The sequence below is a fragment of the Salmo trutta genome, chromosome 27 (assembly GCF_901001165.1).
Source record: "Salmo trutta chromosome 27, fSalTru1.1, whole genome shotgun sequence".
NCBI lineage: Eukaryota > Metazoa > Chordata > Actinopteri > Salmoniformes > Salmonidae > Salmo > Salmo trutta.
In genome coordinates, this window is record NC_042983.1 from 24,103,710 (window position 1) to 24,128,732 (window position 25,023).

Sequence of the window (25,023 nt, forward strand, 5' to 3'; positions counted from 1 at the left end):
CATGTGTTTTGTGCCTCGGATTGGACACCGAGTCTACTGTGCGCAATTGTGTAGGCTAGACTATTGCGCAACACCCAATGCAATTCCTATTAATTATTGTGGATATAATGACAAAAAAATTCACAATATAATCTGGTAATATAGCTTCATTAAATAGTACCCGCAAAACACCAGTCTCAACGTCAACAGTGAAGAGGCGACTCCGGGATGCTGGCCTTCTAGGCAGAGTTCCTCTGTCCAGTGTCTGTGTTCTTTTGCCCATCTTAATCTTTTATTGGCCAGTAAGAGATATATATGGCTTTTTCTTTGCAACTCTGCCTAGAAGGCCAGCATCCCGGAGTCGCCTCTTCACTGTTGACATTGAGACTGGTGTTTTGCGGGTACTATTTAATGAAGCTGCCAGTTGAGGACTTGTGAGGCGTCTGTTTCTCAAACTAGACACTCTAATGTACTTGTCCTCTTGCTCAGTTGTACACCGGGACCTCCCACTCCTCTTTCTATTCTGGTTAGAGCCAGTTCGTGCTGTTCTGTGAAGGGAGTAGTACACAGCGTTGTATGAGATCTTCAGTTTCATGGCAATTTCTCGCATGGAATAGCCTTCATTTCTCAGAACAAGAATAGACTGACGAGTTTCAGAAGAAATCTCTTTGTTTCTGGCCATTTTGAGCCTGTAATCGAACCCACAAATGCAGATGCTCCAGATACTCAACTAGTCTGAAGAAGGCCAGTTTTACGGCTTCTTTAATTAGTACAACAGTTGCAATTTTAAAATGATACACTTGGATTAGCTAACACAACGTGCCATTGGAACACAGGAGTGATGGTTGCTGATAATGAGCCTCTGTACGCCTATGTAGATATTACATAAACAATCTGCCGTTTCAAGCTACAATAGCCATTTACAACATTAACAATGTCTACACTGTATTTCTGATCAATTTGATGTTATTTTAAATGGACAAAAAAAAAGGTTTTCTTTCAAAAACAAGGACATTTCTAAGTGACCCCAAACTCTTGAATGGTAGTGTACTGTATACGTATCCTTTTTATTTTAGTTGCAAACCATTTAGAAATGTGTATCCCAATGTCACACATTGTCCCCGTTATTTATAGAAAGACCTTATGCCCAGCTAACACACACACCACCAGATGAGACCTCTGTGTGGGCTTCAGCAATGTGGCCATATTTCCATATAATGCAGTATATAATAAAGCTACTTGGAACTGTAATAGTACCTAGGCTTTTCTGATGGCCACTACCATCCTGCAAATATTCATCTTCCTCCTAATGCCTTAGACCTTTGTCCTTTTTCTCACACTCAACAGAGAGAAGGAGGGTCACTTTTGAAAGTAAGTTCTCCTAACTCATGGAGCCCTCGGTTTGCTGCCCCATCCTTAACCCTCTAACACACTCCGAATGGGCCAGATTTTAAAAGCTCCGCACTAGGATCAACTGGCAGATCTTTAGGGCGGCAGGTAGCCAAGCAGTTAGAACGTTGGGCCAGTAACTGAAAGGTTGCTGGTGCAGATTCGATGTGCCCTTGAGCAAGGCACTTAACCCTAATTGCTCCTGTAAATTTCTCTGGATAAGAGTGTCTGCTAAATGTTTAAAAAAAATGTTTAATGTAGAGTATGGTATGCTAAGTTTGGGTTTTTAATGTTTGTATTGGAGCTTCCACTTTCCAGTAATGCCCCTTTACTGAATTACTCAAGCTCTGAAGTTGGTGTTCACTTCAATGAAGGAGTATGTTCATCAAAAGTAACTTTATATGTCTATGCATACATAAATCATAAAGAAATGTTTCTTGGTAGCTTATAGTAAAAGTATTGTCTACCACCATGTTGGAATATTGTATCAATGCTCATTCTTGGCTACTGTCAGGTAAATCATTGTAGAAATTAAATTCAAATCAGCAGATTGGATGATTAGACATTACCAGCTAACATAAAATCACCCTATCATGTTAAGGAGCCATTATTTGTTTGTGACATACCGTTTTTGTGTCTGTATTCTACTTGGATAGATGAGAATGAAAACATTTACATACATAGTTCACTGTTGTTGAACTAAACTTTCCTCCCTCTAAGTGCTCAGCTTTGGAAATCTGAAGCAATTTCCTTTACAGCTGACATGGCATGGTGCACAGATTTGTGTTCTTCATACAATCATTGTGGTTGCTATGGACACCTTCCCTACTCACTGCCTTCTCTGGCTGTGTTCAGAGTACGGCCATCGCATGAAGGACAGTCAGAGAGACAGGGAGAGGGGGAGGCAGAGGGAGAGCATTCACCACAACACCCCTCACTGCTTCACCGTGGGACTCAACATGAGGGCTGCCAAGTGTACTGTGTGCCTGGATACTGTGCACTTCGGTCGTCAGGCAGCCACCTGTATCGGTATGTTATGTTCCAACTTTCCACTCCCTGTCACGTTGACTAGGCATGGCACATTTCTGTTGAGCAAGGCTTTTTCAGAAGGGTAGCCTGTACAGTATTGTGTTTCTGGCAGTCCTTGTCTTTATGTGTTTTCTTCTCTCCTTCAGAATGTCACGCTTTGTGCCATCCAAAATGCTCCCGCTGTCTTCCTGCCACGTGCGGCCTGCCTGGGGACTGTGCCTTGCATATGGCTGAGGGGCTGTGCCGGGACAAAGGAAGCTCCCCTGGCCTGCAGCTCAAAGAGGCCAGTGGACATGTTCGTCTGGAGGGGTGGATGAAGCAGCCCAGGTGGGTCTGGTAACTCTGGTGTGTTGACTTCATACTTTCTATTACTGTGAAACAGATTTGACTAATAGCACTATACTATAGATCAACACTGCCTGTCTGCTTGCCCTTGATCAATGTAGACTGATTGTTGATCTCTCATACTGTATTTGATATCATCTGAGATGGCTCTCTAGTGCTGAAGTATAGTTGTAGACTACAGCATTACGCTCATCTGTCCCAGGTATTGATTGTCTGACTCTGTGGTAATCTATGCTGCTGGCCCAGTGACAGACGTGTGTGTTCTGCAGGAATGGGAAGCGTGGTCAGGGCTGGGAGAGGAAGTATGTGGTGCTGGATGGGACCAAGGTGACCATCTACGAAACAGAGCCCAGAGAAGGTCCTACAACTTTAAAGTTCCTATAGTAAATATGATTATAAAATACAGTGAGCTCCAAAAGTATTTGGACAGTGACACAAATATCACTCACTGTAGGTCGAACTCCAAGTAGTATTTTTCAAAACAACCAATTCTTATTCCGCTGGGCTAACAGGTGTTCCTGATTGCTGCCAGGTGGTGTATTTTGGTCTGTGTAGTTTTCGGTACATTTTGATTTCTCTCTGTTTGTGTTGTTCAGAGTCAGTGAAGCCGTTGGAGGAGTTTGAGCTGTGTCTGTCTGATGGAGACGTGATGGTACATGGTGCTGTAGGGGCGTCTGAGCTGCTCAACACCGCCAAGTCAGGTACACCAAACTTACGTACACTCATAGCAAAGCCCTGCCACAGGGGGTGAGCTAAGATAGTGCCTCAACTGGTTATGATTAGCGCTTTACTTATTAGTATCATGATCTGCTTAGGAATGGACTGTCTCCTTGTTCCCTCACTGTGCTGTGGTGTGTGTGTAGATGTGCAGTATGTGCTAAAACTGGAGTCCCACCCCCACACCTCGTGCTGGCCCGGACAGACTCTGTACTTCATGGCTCCCAGTTTCCCAGACAAGCAGCGCTGGGTGGCCGTGCTGGAGTCTGTGGTGGCAGGGGGGCGAGCATCCCGGGAGAAGGCTGAGGCAGATGCAGTGAGTACCACAGTACTGTGGAGTTAAATGAGTATAATTACTTACTAATACACACAAACACACTTAACCAACCCAAAACCTACCTGTAGCCTTAACTCTACCCCTAGCTTCATATCCACATCCACGTTTCAACCCTAACCCCAGGCACAACCCTAACTCTAACCGTAGCTTCATGTCTACATCCCAGTTCAACCCTAACCCCAGGCACAACCCTAACTCTAACCCTAGCTTCATGTCTACATCCCAGTTCAACCCTAACCCCAGGCACAGCCCTAACTCTAACCCTAGCTTCATGTCTACATCCCAGTTCAACCCTAACCCCAGGCACAGCCCTAACTCTAACCCTAGCTTCATGTCTACATCCCAGTTCAACCCTAACCCCAGGCACAACCCTAACTCTAACCCTAGCTTCATATCTACATCCCAGTTCAACCCTAACCCCAGGCACAACCCTAACTCTAACCCTAGCTTCATATCCACATCCACGTTTCAACCCTAACCCCAGGCACAACCCTAACTCTAACCCTAGCTTCATATCCACATCCACGTTTCAACCCTAACCCCAGGCACAACCCTAACTCTAACCGTAGCTTCATGTCTACATCCCAGTTCAACCCTAACCCCAGGCACAACCCTAACTCTAACCCTAGCTTCATGTCTACATCCCAGTTCAACCCTAACCCCAGGCACAACCCTAACTCTAACCCTAGCTTCATGTCTACATCCCAGTTCAACCCTAACACCAGGCACAGCCCTAACTCTAACCCTAGCTTCATGTCTACATCCCAGTTCAACCCTAACCCCAGGCACAGCCCTAACTCTAACCCTAGCTTCATGTCTACATCCCAGTTCAACCCTAACCCCAGGCACAGCCCTAACTCTAACCCTAGCTTCATGTCCACACCCACGTTTCAACCCTAACCCCAGGCACAGCCCTAACTCTAACCCTAGCTTCATGTCTACATCCCAGTTCAACCCTAACCCCAGGCACAACCCTAACTCTAAACCTAGCTTCATATCCACATCCACGTTTCAACCCTAACCCCAGGCACAACCCTAACTCTAACCCTAGCTTCATATCCACATCCACGTTTCAACCCTAACCCCAGGCACAGCCCTAACTCTAACCCTAGCTTCATATCCACATCCACGTTTCAACCCTAACCCCAGGCACAGCCCTAACTCTAACCGTAGCTTCATGTCTACATCCCAGTTCAACCCTAACCTCAGGCACAACCCTAACTCTAACCCTAGCTTCATGTCTACATCCCAGTTCAACCCTAACCCCAGGCACAGTCCTAACTCTAACCCTAGCTTCATGTCTACATCCCAGTTCAACCCTAACCCCAGGCACAACCCTAACTCTAACCCTGGCTTCATGTCTACATCCCAGTTCAACCCTAACCCCAGGCACAGCCCTAACTCTAACCCTGGCTTCATGTCTACATCCCAGTTCAACCCTAACCCCAGGCACAGCCCTAACTCTAACCGTAGCTTCATGTCTACATCCCAGTTCAACCCTAACCCCAGGCACAGCCCTAACTCTAACCGTAGCTTCATGTCTACATCCCAGTTCAACCCTAACCCCAGGCACAGCCCTAACTCTAACCCTAGCTTCATGTCCACACCCACGTTTCAACCCTAACCCCAGGCACAGCCCTAACTCTACCCCTAGCTTCATGTCCACACCCATGTTTCAACCCTAACCCCAGGCACAGCCCTAACTCTAAACCTAGCTTCATATCCACATCCACGTTTCAACCCTAACCCCAGGCACAACCCTAACTCTAACCCTAGCTTCATGTCTACATCCCAGTTCAACCCTAACCCCAGGCACAGTCCTAACTCTAACCCTAGCTTCATGTCTACATCCCAGTTCAACCCTAACCCCAGGCACAGCCCTAACTCTAATCCTAGCTTCATATCCACATCCACGTTTCAACCCTAACCCCAGGCACAACCCTAACTCTAACCCTAGCTTCATGTCTACATCCCAGTTCAACCCTAACCCCAGGCTCAACCCTAACTCTAACCCTAGCTTCATGTCTACATCCCAGTTCAACCCTAACCCCAGGCTCAACCCTAACTCTAACCCTAGCTTCATGTCTACATCCCAGTTCAACCCTAACCCCAGGCACAGCCCTAACTCTAACCCTAGCTTCATGTCTACATCCCAGTTCAACCCTAACCCCAGGCACAACCCTAACTCTAACCCTAGCTTCATATCCACATCCACGTTTCAACCCTAACCCCAGGCACAACCCTAACTCTAACCGTAGCTTCATGTCTACATCCCAGTTCAACCCTCACCCCAGGCACAACCCTAACTCTAACCGTAGCTTCATGTCTACATCCCAGTTCAACCCTAACCCCAGGCACAGCCCTAACTCTAACCCTAGCTTCATATCCACATCCACGTTTCAACCCTAACCCCAGGCACAACCCTAACTCTAACCCTAGCTTCATGTCTACATCCCAGTTCAACCCTAACCCCAGGCACAGCCCTAACTCTAAACCTAGCTTCATGTCTACATCCCAGTTCAACCCTAACCCCAGGCACAGCCCTAACTCTAACCCTAGCTTCATGTCCACACCCACGTTTCAACCCTAACCCCAGGCACAGCCCTAACTCTAACCCTAGCTTCATATCCACATCCACGTTTCAACCCTAACCCCAGGCACAGCCCTAACTCTAACCCTAGCTTCATATCCACATCCACGTTTCAACCCTAACCCCAGGCACAGCCCTAACTCTAACCCTGGCTTCATATCCACATCCACGTTTCAACCCTAACCCCAGGCACAACCCTAACTCTAACCGTAGATTCATGTCTACATCCCAGTTCAACCCTAACCCCAGGCACAGCCCTAACTCTAACCCTGGCTTCATGTCTACATCCACGTTTCAACCCTAACCCCAGGCACAGCCCTAACTCTACCCCTAGCTTCATGTCCACACCCACGTTTCAACCCTAACCCCAGGCACAGCCCTAACTCTACCCCTAGCTTCATGTCCACACCCACGTTTCAACCCTAACCCCAGGCACAGCCCTAACTCTAACCCTAGCTTCATGTCTACATCCCAGTTCAACCCTAACCCCAGGCACAGCCCTAACTCTACCCCTAGCTTCATGTCTACATCCCAGTTCAACCCTAACCCCAGGCACAACCCTAACTCTAACCCTAGCTTCATATCCACATCCACGTTTCAACCCTAACCCCAGGCACAGCCCTAACTCTAACCCTAGCTTCATATCCACATCCACGTTTCAACCCTAACCCCAGGCACAGCCCTAACTCTAATCCTAGCTTCATATCCACATCCACGTTTCAACCCTAACCCCAGGCACAACCCTAACTCTAACCGTAGCTTCATGTCTACATCCCAGTTCAACCCTAACAATAGCCTCAGCCAATAGCTGTCATTGATGTCAGGGCTGCCAAGTGGATAGGCCCTTGTTTCCCTTGGCTAATGTTTTGAAGGTATTTGCTCAGTCTAGCTGCCTCAGGTCTGACTCAAGGGTTAAAACATCATTTTTACTGTATGGGGTTTATCCATAATACTTTACCACCACAGTGCATTTACAATTACCATCAGTTGTTTTCTTTAACACAGCATACTTGTGATGAGTATGACGCATCCATTAAATGTTTATGAATTATTTTTTTATTGGTTTAAAAAAAAAAAATCAGGTGGTAAATTTACTGCAGTTGTAAAGTTTTGTGAGCAACCTCTGATGTCTATTGTACTGTATGTGTCGTTAATTGTCCCTCTTCTTCTCTCTCTGTCTCTTTCGCTCTCTCTTTCTCTCACACCTGTTTGTTGCTTTTTCATCATGTCAAACTGTATGTCCCTGTATGTGGGCATGTTTTGTTGATTTGCTCTATTCTACCCGTTCTATGGGGTTTCACTGCACATAGGCTGCTGTGTCCAAAAGACAGATGGTTCTGCCTCCTCTGGTCCAGGTAAAGAGTCCAACGAGGCTGCTTTTGTCTGCTTTCCTGTTGATACCAGACACACAGGCACTTAATACAGACAATTACAATGAAATTACAATTACAATCTATTTTCAATTACAGTACAACATTAGGATTGCAATATTGAGAATAATGCTGTGCATGTTTGTCTTGAATGTGTGTTCATCTTTCCTGCTGTGCACCTCATGCTGTGACCACACTCTGTTTTTTCCATCCACAGTCCTTACTATTCTTTCCTCTATTGCCATATCAAAGTTGTGTTTACTGTAAGTGATTGTCTGACTGTTATAGCACCTGGCAACTATCAGACATGATTTTGTTTTGTTTAATATCTTTGCTTAGATGTATTGTGATTAGATCATTTGGTAGTCTTTTTGCTGTATATTGATTTACTTAAATGTTAGATTTCTGATGTTCTGCGAGGTGTTGAACTTTCAAGATGAATGAACATAGACTCATCACAAACCTATTACAGGGATATAACCAGTCCTATGAATGTGATAGGCCTTCCTGAAGCCAGGACAAGTGGTCTGGTAGTACCATCAACTTTCACTTCTCCCACCCTGTAGCTTCTCTGTTCACTCTGTGTATTCTGGACACTGTCTCTCTACCCCCTGTTCACTCTGCCAGGATACACTGTCTCTCTACCCCCTGTTCACTCTGCCAGGATACACTGTCTCTCTACCCCCTGTTCACTCTGCCAGAATACACTGTCTCTCTACCCCCTGTTCACTCTGCCAGTATACACTGTCTCTCTACCCCCTGTTCACTCTGCCAGGATACACTGTCTCTCTACCCCCTGTTCACTCTGCCAGTATACACTGTCTCTCTACCCCCTGTTCACTCTGCCAGAATACACTGTCTCTCTACCCCCTGTTCACTCTGCCAGTATACACTGTCTCTCTACCCCCTGTTCACTCTGCCAGGATACACTGTCTCTCTACCCCCTGTTCACTCTGCCAGGATACACTGTCTCTCTACCCCCTGTTCACTCTGCCAGGATACACTGTCTCTCTACCCCCTGTTCACTCTGCCAGGATACACTGTCTCTCTACCCCCTGTTCACTCTGCCAGAATACACTGTCTCTCTACCCCCTGTTCACTCTGCCAGAATACACTGTCTCTCTACCCCCTGTTCACTCTGCCAGGATACACTGTCTCTCTACCCCCTGTTCACTCTGCCAGAATACACTGTCTCTCTTTAATACACTGTCTCTCTGCCCCCTGTTCACTCTGCCAGAATACACTGTCTCTCTGCCCCCTGTTCACTCTGCCAGGATACACTGTCTCTCTACCCCCTGTTCACTCTGCCAGGATACACTGTCTCTCTACCGCCTGTTCACTCTGCCAGAATACACTGTCTATCTTTAATACACTGTCTCTCTACCCCCTGTTCACTCTGCCAGAATACACTGTCTCTCTACCCCCTGTTCACTCCGCCAGAACACACTGTCTCTCTACCCCCTGTTCACTCTGCCAGAATACACTGTCTCTCTACCCCCTGTTCACTCTGCCAGGATACACTGTCTCTCTACCCCTTGTTCACTCTGCCAGAATACACTGTGTTTCTACCCCTTGTTCACTCTGCCAGAATACACTGTCTTTCTACCCCCTGTTCACTCTGCCAGTATACACTGTCTCTCTGCCCCCTGTTCACTCTGCCAGGATACAGTGTCTCTCTGCCCCCTGTTCACTCTGCCAGAATACACTGTCTCTCTGCCCCCTGTTCACTCTGCCAGGATACACTGTCTCTCTGCCCCCTGTTCACTCTGCCAGGATACACTGTCTCTCTTCCCCCTGTTCACTCTGCCAGAATACACTGTCTTTCTACCCCCTGTTCACTCTGCCAGGATACACTGTCTCTCTGCCCCCTGTTCACTCTGCCAGAATACACTGTCTCTCTACCCCCTGTTCACTCTGCCAGGATACACTGTCTCTCTACCCCCTGTTCACTCTGCCAGAATACACTGTCTCTCTTTAATACACTGTCTCTCTGCCCCCTGTTCACTCTGCCAGGATACACTGTCTCTCTACCCCCTGTTCACTCTGCCAGGATACACTGTCTCTCTACCGCCTGTTCACTCTGCCAGAATACACTGTCTCTCTTTAATACACTGTCTCTCTACCCCCTGTTCACTCTGCCAGAATACACTGTCTCTCTACCCCCTGTTCACTCCGCCAGAACACACTGTCTCTCTACCCCCTGTTCACTCTGCCAGAATACACTGTCTCTCTACCCCCTGTTCACTCTGCCAGGATACACTGTCTCTCTACCCCCTGTTCACTCTGCCAGAATACACTGTGTTTCTACCCCCTGTTCACTCTGCCAGAATACACTGTCTTTCTACCCCCTGTTCACTCTGCCAGAATACACTGTCTCTCTACCCCCTGTTCACTCTGCCAGGATACACTGTCTCTCTACCCCCTGTTCACTCTGCCAGGATACACTGTCTCTCTACCCCCTGTTCACTCTGCCAGAATACACTGTCTCTCTTTAATACACTGTCTCTCTGCCCCCTGTTCACTCTGCCAGGATACACTGTCTCTCTACCCCCTGTTCACTCTGCCAGGATACACTGTCTCTCTACCGCCTGTTCACTCTGCCAGAATACACTGTCTCTCTTTAATACACTGTCTCTCTACCCCCTGTTCACTCTGCCAGAATACACTGTCTCTCTACCCCCTGTTCACTCCGCCAGAACACACTGTCTCTCTACCCCCTGTTCACTCTGCCAGAATACACTGTCTCTCTACCCCCTGTTCACTCTGCCAGGATACACTGTCTCTCTACCCCCTGTTCACTCTGCCAGAATACACTGTGTTTCTACCCCCTGTTCACTCTGCCAGAATACACTGTCTTTCTACCCCCTGTTCACTCTGCCAGAATACACTGTCTCTCTACCCCCTGTTCACTCTGCCAGGATACAGTGTCTCTCTGCCCCCTGTTCACTCTGCCAGAATACACTGTCTCTCTGCCCCCTGTTCACTCTGCCAGGATACACTGTCTCTCTGCCCCCTGTTCACTCTGCCAGGATACACTGTCTCTCTTCCCCCTGTTCACTCTGCCAGAATACACTGTCTTTCTACCCCCTGTTCACTCTGCCAGGATACACTGTCTCTCTGCCCCCTGTTCACTCTGCCAGAATACACTGTCTCTCTACCCCCTGTTCACTCTGCCAGGATACAGTGTCTCTCTGCCCCCTGTTCACTCTGCCAGAATACACTGTCTCTCTGCCCCCTGTTCACTCTGCCAGGATACACTGTCTCTCTGCCCCCTGTTCACTCTACCAGAATACACTGTCTCTCTGCCCCCTGTTCACTCTGCCAGGATACACTGTCTCTCTGCCCCCTGTTCACTCTGCCAGGATACACTGTCTCTCTTCCCCCTGTTCACTCTGCCAGAATACACTGTCTTTCTACCCCCTGTTCACTCTGCCACAATACACTGTCTCTCTGCCCCCTGTTCACTCTGCCAGGATACACTGTCTCTCTGCCCCCTGTTCACTCTGCCAGAATACACTGTCTCTCTACCCCCTGTTCACTCTGCCAGAACACACTGTCTCTCTTTAATACACTGTCTTCACCCCAACCTACCTGCACATAGACCCCCTCTCTCTCTGTTCCTATACAAACCCTGACAGAGTCCCGACTTTACTGAAGCTAAGCCTCCTGATCCTCTGTTTTTCTCCCCCTTCCACCAGAAACTGCTGGGGAACTCTCTGTTGAAGCTGGAGGGTGATGACAGACTTGACATCAACTGTACACTCCCCCTCACAGACCAGGTAATATAATGGCAAGCATATAGTGGGCAACTGACAACCAGCCATTGAGTGTTATGGGTAGATTAATTTCTTCCCTGTGTTGTTAACATACAGTACCAGTCAAAAGTTTGGACACCACTACTCATTCCAGGATTTTTCTTGATTTTTAATACTTTCTACATTGGAGAATAATAGTGAAGACATCAAAACTATGAAATAACACATGGAATCATGTAGTAACCAGAAAGTGTTAAACAAATCAAAATATATTCTTCAAAGTAGCAACCCTTTGCCTTGATGACAGCTTTGCACACACTTGGCATTCTCTCAACCAGATCCATGAGGTAGTCACCTGGAATGCATTTCAATTAACAGGTGTGCCTTGTTAATTTGTGGAATTTCTTTCCTTCTTAATGCGTTTGAGCCTTGCTGTGACAAGGTAGGGGTGGTATACAGAAGATAGCCCTATTTGGTAAAATACCAAGTCCATATTATGGCAATAACAGCTCAAATAAGCTCAATAACTTTTAAAGTTTCTTCAAGTGCAGTAGCAAAACCCATCAAGCTCTATGATGAAATTGGCTCTCATGAGGACCCCCACAGGAAAGGAAGACCCAGAGTTACCTCTGCTGCAGAGGATAAGTTCATTAGAGTTAACTGCACTTCAGAATGCAGCCCAAATAAATTATTCACAGGGTTCAAGTAACAGACACATCTAAACATCAACTGTTCAGAGACTGCGTGAATCAGGTCTTCATGGTCGATTTGCTGGAAAGAAACCACTACTAAAGGACACGAATAACAATAAAATACTTGCTTGGGCCAAGAAACACGAACAATGGACATTAGACCAGTGGAAATCTGTTCTTTGGTCTGATGAGTCCAAATTAGAGATTTTTGGTTCTAACCGCCGTGTCTTTGTGAGATGCAGAGTAGGTGAACAGATGATATCCGCATGTGTGGTTCCCACCATCAAGCATGGTGGAGGAGGTGTGATGGTGTGGGGGTGCTTTGCTGGTGACACTGTCAGTGATCACTGTCAGTGATTTATTTATTTAAGGTCAAATGTTTCGGGTAGCCTTCCACAATAAGTTGGGTGAATGTTGGCCCATTCCTCCTGACAGAGCTGGTGTAACTGAGTCAGGTTTGTAGGCCTCCTTGCTCGCACACGCTTTTTCAGTTCTGCCCACAAATTTTCTATAGGATTGAGGTCAGGACTTTGTGATGGCCACTCCAATACCTTGACTTTGTTGTCCTTAAGCGATTTTGCCACAACTTTGGAAGTATGCTTGGGGTCATTGTCCATAAGACCCATAAGCGACCAAGCTTTAACTTCCTGACTGATGTCTTGAGATGTTGCTTCAATTTATCCACATCATTTTCCTTTCTCATGATGCTATCTATTTTGTGAAGTGCACCAGTCCCTCCTGCAGCAAAGCAATACCACAACATGATGTTGCCACCCCGTTCTTCACGGTTGGGATGGTGTTCTTCGGCTTGCAAGCCTCCCCCTTTTTCCTCCAAACATAACGATGGTCATTATGGCCAAACAGTTCTATTTTTGTTTCATCAGATCAGAGGACATTTCACCAAAAAGTACGATCTTTGACCCCATGTGCAGTTGCAAACCGTAGTCTGTTTTTTTGACTACGGTTTTGGAGCAGTGGCTTCTTCCTTGCTGAGCGGCCTTTCAGGTTATGTCGACATAGGACTAGTTCTATTGTGGATATAGATAGTTTTGTACCTGTTTCCTCCAGCATCTTCACAAGATCCTTTCCTGTTGTTCTGAGATTGATTTGCACTTTTCTCACCAAAGTACGTTCATCTCTAGGAGACAGAACACATCTCCTTCCTGAGCGGTATGATGGCTGCGTGGTCCCATGGTGTTTATACTTGCGTACTATTGTTTGTACAGATGAACGTGGTACCTTCAGGTGTTTGGAAATTGCTCCCAAGGATGAACCAGACTTGTGGAGGTCTACCATTTTTTTCTGAGGTCTTGGCTGATTTCTTTTGATTTTCCCATGATGTCAAGCAAAGAGGCACTGAAATACATTGAAATACATCCACAGGTACACCTCCAATTGACTCAAATTATGTCAATTAGACTATCAGAAACTTCTAAAGCCATGACATCATTTTCTGGAATTTTCCAAGCTGTTTAAAGGCACAGTCAACTTAGTGTATGTAAACTTCTGACCCACTGGAATTGTGATACAAGTGAAATAATCTGTAAACAATTGTTGGAAAAATTACTTGTGTCATGCACAAAGTAGATGTCCTAACCGACTTGCCAAAACTATAGTTTGTTAACAAGAAATGTGTGCAGTGGTTGAAAAACGAGTTTTAATGACACCAACCTAAGTGTATGTAAACTTCCGACTTCAACTGTAGCTGACATCAAGGCAGAGAGTGGCTATTTTGAAGAATCTCCAATATAAAATATATTTTGATTTGTTTAACACTTTTTTAGTTACTACATAATTCCAATGTAAAAATCTGTAAAAATAAAGAAAAACCCTGGAATGAGTAGGCGTGTCCAAACTTTTGACTGGTACTGTATATCCACTTCATGTAGTGCCACAGTGTATCAGTGATGTGAGTCTGTTCTCTCCCCTCCCACAGATAGTGTTAGTGGGCTCTGAGGAGGGTCTGTACGCCCTGAATCTGATCAAGAACTCCCTGACCCACATCCCTGGCCTGGGCTCCGTCTTCCAGATCCACATCATGAAAGAACATGAAAAGCTGCTGATGATTGTTGGTGAGACAGCCGACTTGACTCCACCAGTGATAACAGCACATATACATAGTCTACTACTGTCTAATTTATTTGTCAGTCAGACTGAATTGAATAGAGGTGTAATGTCTGTGTTTGGCCTGTAGGGGATGAGAGGGCACTGTGTTTGGTGGAGATTAAAAAGGTGAAGCAGTCTCTGGCCCAGTCCCACCTGCCTGCCCAGTCTGAACTGGAACCATTTATCTTTGAGACGGTCAAGGGATGCCACCTCTTCTCTGCAGGCAGAGTAAGTCCACTGGTTTTCAATGGTTTGGGGACATTGTTTCAGTTGGTCATCCCTTGGCAGAAGAAATGTTTATCCCTTATGCTAGCTGTGTGGCTGATGTTGTGGATTTGTCTACAGATAGATAATGGGCCTTGTATCTGTGCTGCAATGCCTAACAAGATTACAATTCTGCGTTACAATGATAACCTCAACAAGTTCTGCATTCGCAAGGTGAGTATCACCTCAATGTGCACTACACACAAATAATCAGATGGAATGATAAATGCTTAATTTCCTGGTTACAGAGGGCATTTAATTAACCCTCAAGACAGCTCACAGTGACTAGACATGCACCTCATTTATATTGAACTGTACCTGAAGAAAATCTGTTCCTCCTATCAGTTAATCAGTTGTATTCCCTCACTAATCCCCCAACGTCCTCCTTCCTCCACCCCTCTATCAGGAGATAGAGACTCTGGAGCCCTGCAGCTGCCTCCACCTGACCAGCTACAGCATCATCATCGGCACCAACAAGTTCTATGAGGTTGAGATGAAGCAGTATGTTCTGGAGGGTTAGTGGGCTTTTTGGAGTCGTTTTTTTTGCTGTACAGTTTCTCTCAGGAAACCCACTGGAACTCATGTGTACCACAAAATGAAATGTTGCCAATCCAAAAGTGCTACATGTAAATTAGCCACTCTACTGCACATTTTAAAGGTTGATGCCACGAAATAATTTCCATGACATTTCTTTATCTGTGACAGAGAGCGTGTTGTACTTTGTGTCGCCCCTGTAGAGTTCCTGGATAAGAAGGACGTGTCTCTGGCCTCGGCAGTGTTTGCTTCCTCCTGCCACAGCTTCCCCATCTCCATAATGCAGGTCACCAGCACTCTGCAGCAGGAGGAGTACCTGCTCTGCTTCCATGGTGAGATCTGGCTTGACATTTGCAATTTAAATAAATGCATCTTAACATCTGTGATATTGTATTACCTGTTTTACTGTACATATTGGAAGAAATTGTTTGTGTTGTATTTCCCACACACAACCTATGTACTGTATATTGCCCACAGAATGATTGTAAAACTTTCCAAGGTACATTCATCTACACTATTGTTCTGTCACAGAGTTTGGAGTGTTTGTGGACGCATATGGACGAAGGAGCCGCACTGAAGAGATCAAATGGAGCCGTCTGCCCCTGGCCTTCGGTGTGTATAGAAACGCTTTGTCTTCACACAGTACATTTCTAACAAAGTGGTGTACGTTGTGGTGGATTTGACGCAATATTGTCATAACGTGCTATGAATGTGTATGCCATGCCTTTTGTAATGTAACCCTTTCCCTCTCGGTCTTACACAGCTTACAGAGAGCCCTACCTGTTTGTGACATATTTTAACTCTTTGGATGTGATCGAGGTTCAGGGACATGCTGCACTTGGGTAAAGGAAAACGACTGAAATACAAACTTACACAATAAGAACTTGATTATGACAAATGCATCAGTATTCATCTGAGTATGCAACCACAATCAATAAGACAAATTGAGAATAACACATAGTACAATAATAGAGAAATGATCTCCAATAATGTTCCCTGTCTGATGCTAATTGTTCTATTCATCCATTGTGCTAAATGGCAGGCATTATTGATTTATTTGCCCAGTAGGCCATTAAGCATGATGTTATTACTTCCTCTCAACTCACTGAATTGAATGTTGGGTAGTGTATTTCCAGACTTAATCCTAACCCTGCCTCTCTGTTTATGTACCTGTGTGTAGCCCTCCAGTGCTAGCCCACCTGGACATCCCTAACCCCCGTTACCTGGGTCCAGCCATCTCTTCCGGGGCCATCTACTTGGCCTCCTCCTACCAGAACAAGCTGCGGGTCATCTGCTGCAAGGGCAACCTGGTCAGGGAGTCTGGGGAGCTGCAGAGGACCGGCTCTAGCCGCGGGTGAGCTCTCCCTGTCATGTCCCCAAACCTTTAGCTAATGGCCCTGAACTACTGTACCATCAACTACTTCTATGGTTAAGGGTAGCACTTGCACATACAAGTAAACAAAGGAAACTAGAAACTAGATACACTGGGTCACATGTCTAATGCTAAATGTTGGAAGGGTATACAGTGCCACCTGCTGTTTTGAGTTTTCATTGCTGATACTTAGCAAAGCTTGGCAGCCAAATATATTTTAGCCATTGTTATTGTTTCAATTAAAGCCAAAATCTGTAGTCATGGTTTTATCGATCTGACTTTTGTCTCATTTGAGCTGAAACAACAGCTTATTTGTCTCCATACATATGTCTTCTGCTCTGGCATCTACAGCAGCCCCAGTAAGAGAGGACCACCTACATACACAGAGCACATCTCCAAGCGTCTGGCCTCGGGCCCTAGCAGCCATGAGGGGCTTCACCGTGAGCCCAGCACACCACACCGCTTCCGGGAGGGCCGAACTGAGTTCCGGCGGGACAAGTCCCCGGCACGCCCCCTGGACAGAGAGAAGTCCCCAGGCCCCAGACTGGACAGCCGCAGAGAGAGGTCCCCTGGAAGGTTTGACGATCGCCAACGTCTCCACACCGGCTCTGACCGCCGCACACAGCTCACCCCTGTCAACAAGGTACAGTTACACAGCCACACTAGGAATTATATCTCGATTACATCAACTGCCCAATTTTTTTAATGATTGATTGTGAAGCTGGCACACTCAATAGTGCAGTACTACATATGAGTGGAGTTGATCTTCTGTGACAGAGTCTATGGCTATCTATCTCTGTATTTTAGGTGTGGGACCAGTCGTCTGTGTGAGTAACACGAGGAGAGGTTTAGGAGAGAGGAGCTGTGTGACCCTCTGTCCACTCTGCACATGGCTACGCCATCAAAGGGTGACCAACCAGAAAACCCATCGCCTGTATATAGTGCAATCTGGATTCATTTGCCAACACACTATTGCACTGGGAAATTTCCTTTGACAATCTTCTCCTTTCTGATATGTGTATTCATTGCTATGGTCCTATGGCAGATAGTTGTTCAACAGAGCAGCATTAGCAGGGAACCCCTGTGGATGTAATGGGTCGAGGATATAAACCTTTATAAGTACTAAAATCAAAGTTGTAAATATTGTTCCAGTTTTTATAGCGAAAAGGGAATAGTAGGCTGGTAAAGGCAAGTCTATATTTTTTAAGGACGTGTTTCTAATGACGTTGCAGGGAGAGAAATCTAATCTCAAAATCTCATCACCATCCCAGATACAATCTGTAGTTTTTTCTTTTCTATGGACGGTCGATCATGCCAACATTTAATCACCCATGTACTGTACAAATAATATGGGTTCCAAGAAGGCAACACTCATGAGCTTTTCACTTTGTACTTCAGATTAAGGGCTCTATTCAATCTGCAGCGCAGAAATTCAGCTTTACAGCATGATTGAAATTTATAGGCAATGTTAGCGGTTTAGCGGAGACTGCATTCACGGTAAACGCTGCATGTCGGCTCAATCTGAAATTTCCTTTACATTTCTATCACGGAATCTGTAACGGTTCAGCTTTAAAGACTGAATAGAGCCCTAACTGAGCAGGATTCCAAATTCATTGTTTCTACATGACCAGTCTTCTTTTTGGATCAACTTTGTATGGTCCTTTTGATTAAATGGACTTTAATATCTAATTGCATATGATTGCTTAATAACAGTTATTGTCTTACCATACTAATGGACAAAATAAATGTTAGGCTACAAGTGTTCCTTGTATTAAATATACCTAAGATGAATAATACGCCTATAAAAACTTTGTCTTTGATTTGAAACAGCAGGCAGTGGAGCTGGCTGACCATTAGTCTGCTGCCTGCAGCTGCTTATTATGGTACAGATGTCCTGTTCTTACTTCTGTGCAGTGAACTAACTATGAAGTCCAGTAATCGTCAGGGTTCGTCACTATTACCGCTTCTTTTTCAATTGATAAAATATTACATTTGTCACATCAGAAGAGCATGAGTAATTTAGAGCAGCAGTTGCTTTTTTTTTACCTTGATTTTTGGGTTGTGTTTTTCTGTCATGTATTCACATGAATTTGTATTCAATAAGTATACATTGTTGAAAGACAACTAAAAGGTTTTTCTTGATTTTTGTACATACATTAAAGATGATTGAGCTACCCTGGCAATGTGTCAAGATATGTCCTTTTTTTGTACCATACATCTTACATATAATTTTGCATGAGAAACTATTCCGGCTAGCAAATAACACATGGAAATAGCCCACTTTATTTTCCTTTAATTCTACATCAATGTAATGCTCTTTAAAGTAAATTCAACAAAACAAAACATACTAAAACAAAAAGAGCACTTGTTGTCACAAGAAACTGCTATGTCCTGTTACAGGAAACAGCTACAAAGTCCTCTTCGACCGACGAGACATGAGAAGGTTGAAAGTGCTTGTTAAAGATACCGGTAAAGGAGGAAAACAAATCAAAAGCACATTAGTTATCCCTTTATTACACAGGAGGTTGGTGGCAACTTAATTGGAGAGGACGGGCTCATGGTAATAGCTGGAGCGGGAATAGTATCAAACAGATTAAACACATGGTTTCCATGTATTTGATGCCATTCCATTTGCGCTGGTCGGGCCATTATTATGAGCGCCCTCTCCTCAGCAGCCTCCACTGCTTTGTTAGAGACCTGTATAAGAACTGCTTGGCACCAGTTTCCCTCTGACATACAGACACACACACACACGCTCACACACACACGCTCGGAAACACTTGCATTTCCACCGGATTCCTGGGCCATTGCAGGGATGCCTCCTATGGGGAACTACGTGATGGGCAGCTTCTTAAATCACACGAGGGAAGAGAAATGAAAACCAAAAAGGTCAAAATAACTCAAAACCCAACTGGACAAAGTGTAAGGGCTCCTCCAGACAGACAATGTGTAAATCCAACTCATCATATCCAGCTATGCCCCACAACAGCACCAAAAGAAAAACAGGCTCATCCCTCATGGGAGTCCTTCTGTGGGTGACATAATACTGAATAGAACAGACTCATTTTCAGCTTTATTGTTTGATGTATTTCTGTGGCAGTGTCTACTTTATCTGAAATGCTGTGCAAAACAGTCAATTTTTTTTCCTAATTCGCATTCATGGATTGTTAGCCAAGTTTGCTGCCCCTCATCATGCCTGTAATGGTGAAACTGCCCTACAGCCTCTAACCTCGCCATGCCAGAGTGTGACAGGGACACTAATGGAAGACAGAAGTAAATGAGTGTCTTAAAGGAGCATTACTCTGGACCTAATTTAGCCCTCAATGTCAAACCTCAGTTTGGGAAATTATGACCAGAAAGACCCACATGGCTTTGAGATCTGAAGCTATGGACTATTTAGTCAAGCCATTGAAATGTACACAGTATAAGCTATTCAGGGGGTCATTGAAAGAGATCAACAGTCAAGAGTTTGGTCTAAGCCCTCAGATGATTTACAAGATGTCTGTCCAAACTATACATAGCTCTTTCACACAGTCTGCTGATCAGATAGAGTTGTGAATAATAACAATTGCTGAAATCCTGTGATTCATTTGTGTCCTGCTAGTACGACAAGTGGCATTATTAATGATTGGCAGTCTTGAAGGATATCATTTTGGACATAGTATAGGGTTGTATTTGTACATTTAATGCTCGTAAAACCCAAAAATCATTCATAACAAAAGGCCAATATTGATGGCGAACATCTGAAAAGCAAATATCAACTACTACAAGCGCAGTGAGAATCTCTCTGTGTGCATGTATGAGTGTGTGGAGCTCCTGTCTGTATGGTTGAGGTAGTGTGTACATGTACTGTATATGAGTGGGGTATGCATGACCGTATGTGAGTGGGAGGTGGGGGTATAGTATAAGTTGTTGTTGTTTCTGACCACCATTCTGTCAGTGCATGGGAATCTCATCGATTTGGGCCATCTTTTCTCAAGGCCCTTAAGATCCACTACTGATAAACACTGATTATCCTGTGGCAATGGAATTGTCTAAATTTGAGACAGCAATTCAAGAATAAAACATCAATAAATAAATGAAAAAGGTACTGATAGCAATAAAATGGAAAACCACTGCAGCATCAAAACAGGAACAACATGTCCACTTAAAAACCTGTTCCAACAGGCTGAAAGTATAGTTTTTTTTCTGCAATCAGCAAAAAGAAAAAGATACAAATGAAAAGGTTTATGGTGACTAATTTGGTGAGCCACTATAAAACGATTATTCTATACATCGTTACTTAAACGCTATATACTTATCTGAATATATTATTTATGTTACAAAAATGTATCTGAGAGGAGTTTATTGAAGAGAGATGAAATAAGTGACTTCTCAATTCAGCTGGAGAAAACCGAGCTAACCAGCTAAGAGAAAAGCCCCCTCTAGTGTCACTGGATGTACCACAGAGACACAGTACTATACATTTCATCCCCTTGTACTATCCAGCACTTCTTTGTTTTATAAAGGACATGACGCAATGGTGGTTATGAGGATGTTCAAAGGGAAAGATTGTGATGCATGTATGACTCTCAACTTAACATTTTAGGGCTGTTTCATTATGTTCAACTAATAGCAAGGAAGTTAGTTACTAACTAAGCAGTCAGTGTTGGGTAATAATTCACCCATCCTGCAGATGAGGACACATTGGTAAATGAGTTCCTGTCATCACAGAAGGAAACTGATACAGAAACATGACTAAAGCACATCCCTTAGTGACCCCATGACAACCATTACACCACTTCCTATTAAACACTGGTTGTGATGGATTGAACGTGATGTCATGTCCACTTCAGTGCCACCATGCTCCAAGTGCCTGCTGGGTAAATTGGGGGGGAAATCATCTTAATTTGAATTGACGGGCATGAAGGCAGAGTAAATAAATGTATTTCCACAGCCTCTCCTCAAGCTTATTTAGGTCTCTGAAAACAAGTGACAATGTCAAGTTTAATTTATGCTGCGTTCAAAACAACTGGGAACTCGTAAGAAAACGAGCTCCGACTGGGACAAATCTATTTGAACAGTCATCCAACTCGGAATTCCAACTTGGGCATTCAGGCCTCTTTCTAGAGCTCCGACTTGCCGACCTGACGATCACTGACATGATTTGACCTCTTATTTTTCCTGAGTTCCCAGTTGTTTTGAACGCGGCATTGGTTCAGAAGCTCTGTCATAATACCAGCTGTCAACATTATATACACCGTCTACCATTAGTGTGTGGCACCTATTCACGCCAAGAGAGTTGCAAAATGGAACCAGCTAGGAGAGGATTCATACTTTGATGCAATTCAAAAACTAACACTTGTTAGATCTCAGTAACTCCCAAATACCCTCCCTGCTTAGGGCAGAGTTCTAACTTCAGACACAACTCAAGTTGAAATTCTGCCCAAGTTCATCCAGGTGTTCCCCAGAGGTCAATGGAAGGTCTTGCCATCACAGCCCAGTCCTATTCTGGACACTAGAAGTGGTTTCTGAAGCACTGGAGCCGTTTTTCCATTCTGTCCCAAATCTCTCCACTGTCCAACAGAAAGTCCCCAGGGGATGGATGATGGTACTACTCCTGTAACAGAACTATAAGTGGGGTAAAAAACATTCAGATGAACACAAGCCCTCAAGAAGACTTTGCAGCATCATTTGGAGATGACCCTCTCGTGCCCCCCCTGGACAGCAGGACCAAAAAGGAAAGTGGGACCAGACAGGCTATCCTTGCTCTATCGCTGTCCCAGTCTTACACCACATCGACAAACACTATCAGCAGTCCTCTGTGTGTTGTCACACACCCTTCCTCCCTTCCGTCAATCTGTCCATTCATCCATTCCTGTGCATAACCACCATTCAAAGTGCTTAGCATCTAGCAAAAACACCTTGTTCACCTCCTCCACTACATCTGGCATTGCAGACCTATATACATGAAAATCCATATTTTGCAGCACACACGTACATGGGACATTCTGCAGCTCCTGAGCTCATCAGTAGTGTGCCTGACTGTGTCAGTGGCTAGCTGAGTATTGGCTGGGGGGCTCGGCCTAGCCCCTCCCAGGGCCCTAGTTGGAGCTGGCTGTGATGGGTTCTTCCAGCTCCAGCTCCATGGGATTGGGAGCTGTATTGATCTGGAGGCTGCAGTAGCAGGTCTTGCAAACACGGGTGGGCTCAAACAGCTGCTGGCTTGGCACGGGTATCTTCTGGTCGCAGCAGCTGGCACAGAATACATTCCCACAGTTCCTACAGGGAGAGACAGTGAGACAGCACAGGTTCAGTCTTCATCACAGAGGGGCTGTTTAGTGGATATGAGAGAAAAATCCATGCAGCAATTAAAAGTAAGACCCTTTGATTTAATATGTAGTGCACAACCTTTATACTCATCATAACTTGTTATACTGACACCCCGATAAGAAAACATACAGGACCATGTCTGGTTTTCAGACTAGTGGCTCAACACTTTGGTCACTGATTAGACATTTCCAGGTGGAAGTATTTGCAAAAGGCCTGAAAACCAAAACTTCCCCTATAGCCCACTCACTAAATGCACCCCTTGCACTGCCATGAAAAGCAGGTGTGTTGTTAATACATATTTGCAGACAACTGCCAGCCATTCTCAGCTTCATGCTCATACCTTTGACATGACAAATGACCAGACAGGAGATAGCCATCACGGTCATGTGAGAGCCACCTGACTTTCTTAAGGAGAATGCTGCCAACATAAAGTGTCTGAGCGGGGTGGTTTTACAATAGGTAGGGGGTGGGTTAGGTTAGGATGAAGTCAACCAAAAAGGTGGAGTAATGCAGGATTAGAGGGAGGGTAGGTGAGAGGGGAGAGAGGGGACAGTGAAGCCGTATCTCACCAGACCTCTTGGACAGGCTCCCTGTCACTGTGGAGGAGAGGGTACAGAATGGACAAGAGCAACCATCAGAGTGTGGCCCAGACCAGACACAAACACTGCTCTCTCATCTGGTCTGCACTGCTAATACAGACAACATCTCTCCCCATCACACTCACTCAGATACTGTAGAAACCCTACTTTCCCAGTTCCATGCATAACAAACACTAGACCTCTTTACATAGGCTGCTCCCATTACGGCACAGATTCAAAAACGTTCCTTCACTGTGGTCTTGACTGGATGGTACCAGTAGCACATAATATGAAAAGGTCGGTCTTGAATGGCCTTGATTTAAACTGCGCATTCAAACAATCTCTAAATTACACTAGAAGTCTGCAATCAGCCCCAAACAGTTTTGCAAACGTAGCAAATAGCCCAAATGTTAACATATTGCCAACAAGCTAATTGTCATGTAAGGCCTTTACACCTGGGCTCAAACACAAGATGCCTTGTAAAAGCTCCAGTTGGCATAACAGGGAAGAAACTAAACTAAGATCCTCTGTTTGTAGGCTACAATGTGTCATTGTATGTATTCTGTTGGACAGGGACCAAAATGGTGCTGGTAAACTAGTTTGGTGACTATGGCTTAACCAAAAGGTACAGACAGTTTATAGATATGCAGCTTTTGGAGCACCGTGGAAATCTAAATGGCAACATGTTGAAGCTGTCCCACATTGGCTCAGAGTACCAGGGGAGTAGAAAGGATAACAATATGAGGAAATGAGAAAACCAAAAGAGGCAATGCAGAGACTACAGCACCTGCATGGCAGATCTGTCCCATTCATAAGCACATCCACAACATCCATGAAGAAAACAAAATGTTTGTCTTCTCTCACAAAATGGTAATGATAATGAAAATTGTCATTCTATTACTGATGCCTGCGGGCATAAGGCTGATCACATCACAACACCTGAATTACAAGCGATACATTTGCAAAGCAAAAAAATACCCAAACGGACCAACAGCAGGATCTCAGGGGGAAGGAAGGAAAAAAAAATGAGTAGAAAACTGATATCAACAAGCTTGAACTGAGGCAGTGTCTCCTGAGTTAAGTCTCGTCACATCAGAAGTGATAGCAGTGTGTCTAAGGGCAGCCAAGGCCTGGTTCAAACCATAGCAATGACAAAAGCCTGTGGTTGGTTACCTGCAGTGATGCTTCCTGGTGGCGAGCCAGAACCTACTCTCACACCCGTAGCACTGGGCTGCCAAGTGGTCCGGGTACCAGCGGGTCACCTGCAACAGGCAGCCAAATGGCAGTTCTCAGCGAGCATCTTAAGGTCAGCCAAACTTTATCTGTGAACTCCCAGTCTCTACAGCCACTATAGTCCATCTTCCACCCCTCATCCAGGTCCCCTATCGTAGCATCCCATTCGGCCAGGCAGCTTACCTCAGTGTCATTCTTGTCCACCTGCTCCCAGCTAGCCTCGGAGAAGAGCTCTGTGCTGCAGCGGGACAGGCAGCTAGCATCCAGGTTATACTCAGAGTCTGTCATTGAGGTCTGAGTGGGAGGGAATGAGACAAACTCAGTATCTTTGTAATTTCACATCTGACTAAATATTATCAAGTGGTTCTCCCTTCAAATGTCTAGTTCCAGCACTATCAGTCTGATCAAATCTTTTTTGAAA

The 25,023-nt window shown here is 45.1% G+C and overlaps 2 protein-coding genes across 8 annotated transcripts in view; one reads left to right on the forward strand and one right to left on the reverse strand.

The window, feature by feature from the left end:
• LOC115164658 (citron Rho-interacting kinase) overlaps positions 1 to 18,658 on the forward strand; it is a 120,322-nt gene extending 101,664 nt beyond the window's left edge. For all 3 annotated transcript variants that reach the window (XM_029717366.1, XM_029717365.1, XM_029717367.1), the window contains 16 exons: positions 2,224 to 2,397; positions 2,544 to 2,724; positions 3,012 to 3,100; positions 3,339 to 3,443; positions 3,606 to 3,775; positions 11,455 to 11,535; positions 14,140 to 14,275; positions 14,398 to 14,537; positions 14,655 to 14,747; positions 14,980 to 15,088; positions 15,311 to 15,439; positions 15,639 to 15,719; positions 15,871 to 15,949; positions 16,288 to 16,461; positions 16,831 to 17,122; positions 17,287 to 18,658. In XM_029717366.1, the coding sequence (XP_029573226.1) occupies positions 2,224 to 2,397; positions 2,544 to 2,724; positions 3,012 to 3,100; positions 3,339 to 3,443; positions 3,606 to 3,775; positions 11,455 to 11,535; positions 14,140 to 14,275; positions 14,398 to 14,537; positions 14,655 to 14,747; positions 14,980 to 15,088; positions 15,311 to 15,439; positions 15,639 to 15,719; positions 15,871 to 15,949; positions 16,288 to 16,461; positions 16,831 to 17,122; positions 17,287 to 17,310 (2,057 nt within the window). In that variant the 3' untranslated portion in view covers positions 17,311 to 18,658. The remainder of the gene's footprint in view (positions 1 to 2,223; positions 2,398 to 2,543; positions 2,725 to 3,011; positions 3,101 to 3,338; positions 3,444 to 3,605; positions 3,776 to 11,454; positions 11,536 to 14,139; positions 14,276 to 14,397; positions 14,538 to 14,654; positions 14,748 to 14,979; positions 15,089 to 15,310; positions 15,440 to 15,638; positions 15,720 to 15,870; positions 15,950 to 16,287; positions 16,462 to 16,830; positions 17,123 to 17,286) is intronic.
• Positions 18,659 to 18,775: 117 nt separating this feature from the next.
• The window catches only part of LOC115164660 (myotubularin-related protein 3), a 30,447-nt gene continuing 24,199 nt past the window's right edge, over positions 18,776 to 25,023 (reverse strand). For 2 of the 5 annotated variants that reach the window (XM_029717371.1, XM_029717370.1), the window contains 4 exons: positions 24,786 to 24,896; positions 24,543 to 24,631; positions 23,361 to 23,387; positions 18,776 to 22,740 (listed from right to left, as the gene is read on the reverse strand). In XM_029717371.1, the coding sequence (XP_029573231.1) occupies positions 22,563 to 22,740; positions 23,361 to 23,387; positions 24,543 to 24,631; positions 24,786 to 24,896 (405 nt within the window). In that variant the 3' untranslated portion in view covers positions 18,776 to 22,562. The remainder of the gene's footprint in view (positions 22,741 to 23,360; positions 23,388 to 24,542; positions 24,632 to 24,785; positions 24,897 to 25,023) is intronic. The other 3 variants (XM_029717375.1, XM_029717372.1, XM_029717373.1) reach the window with 2 other exon arrangements.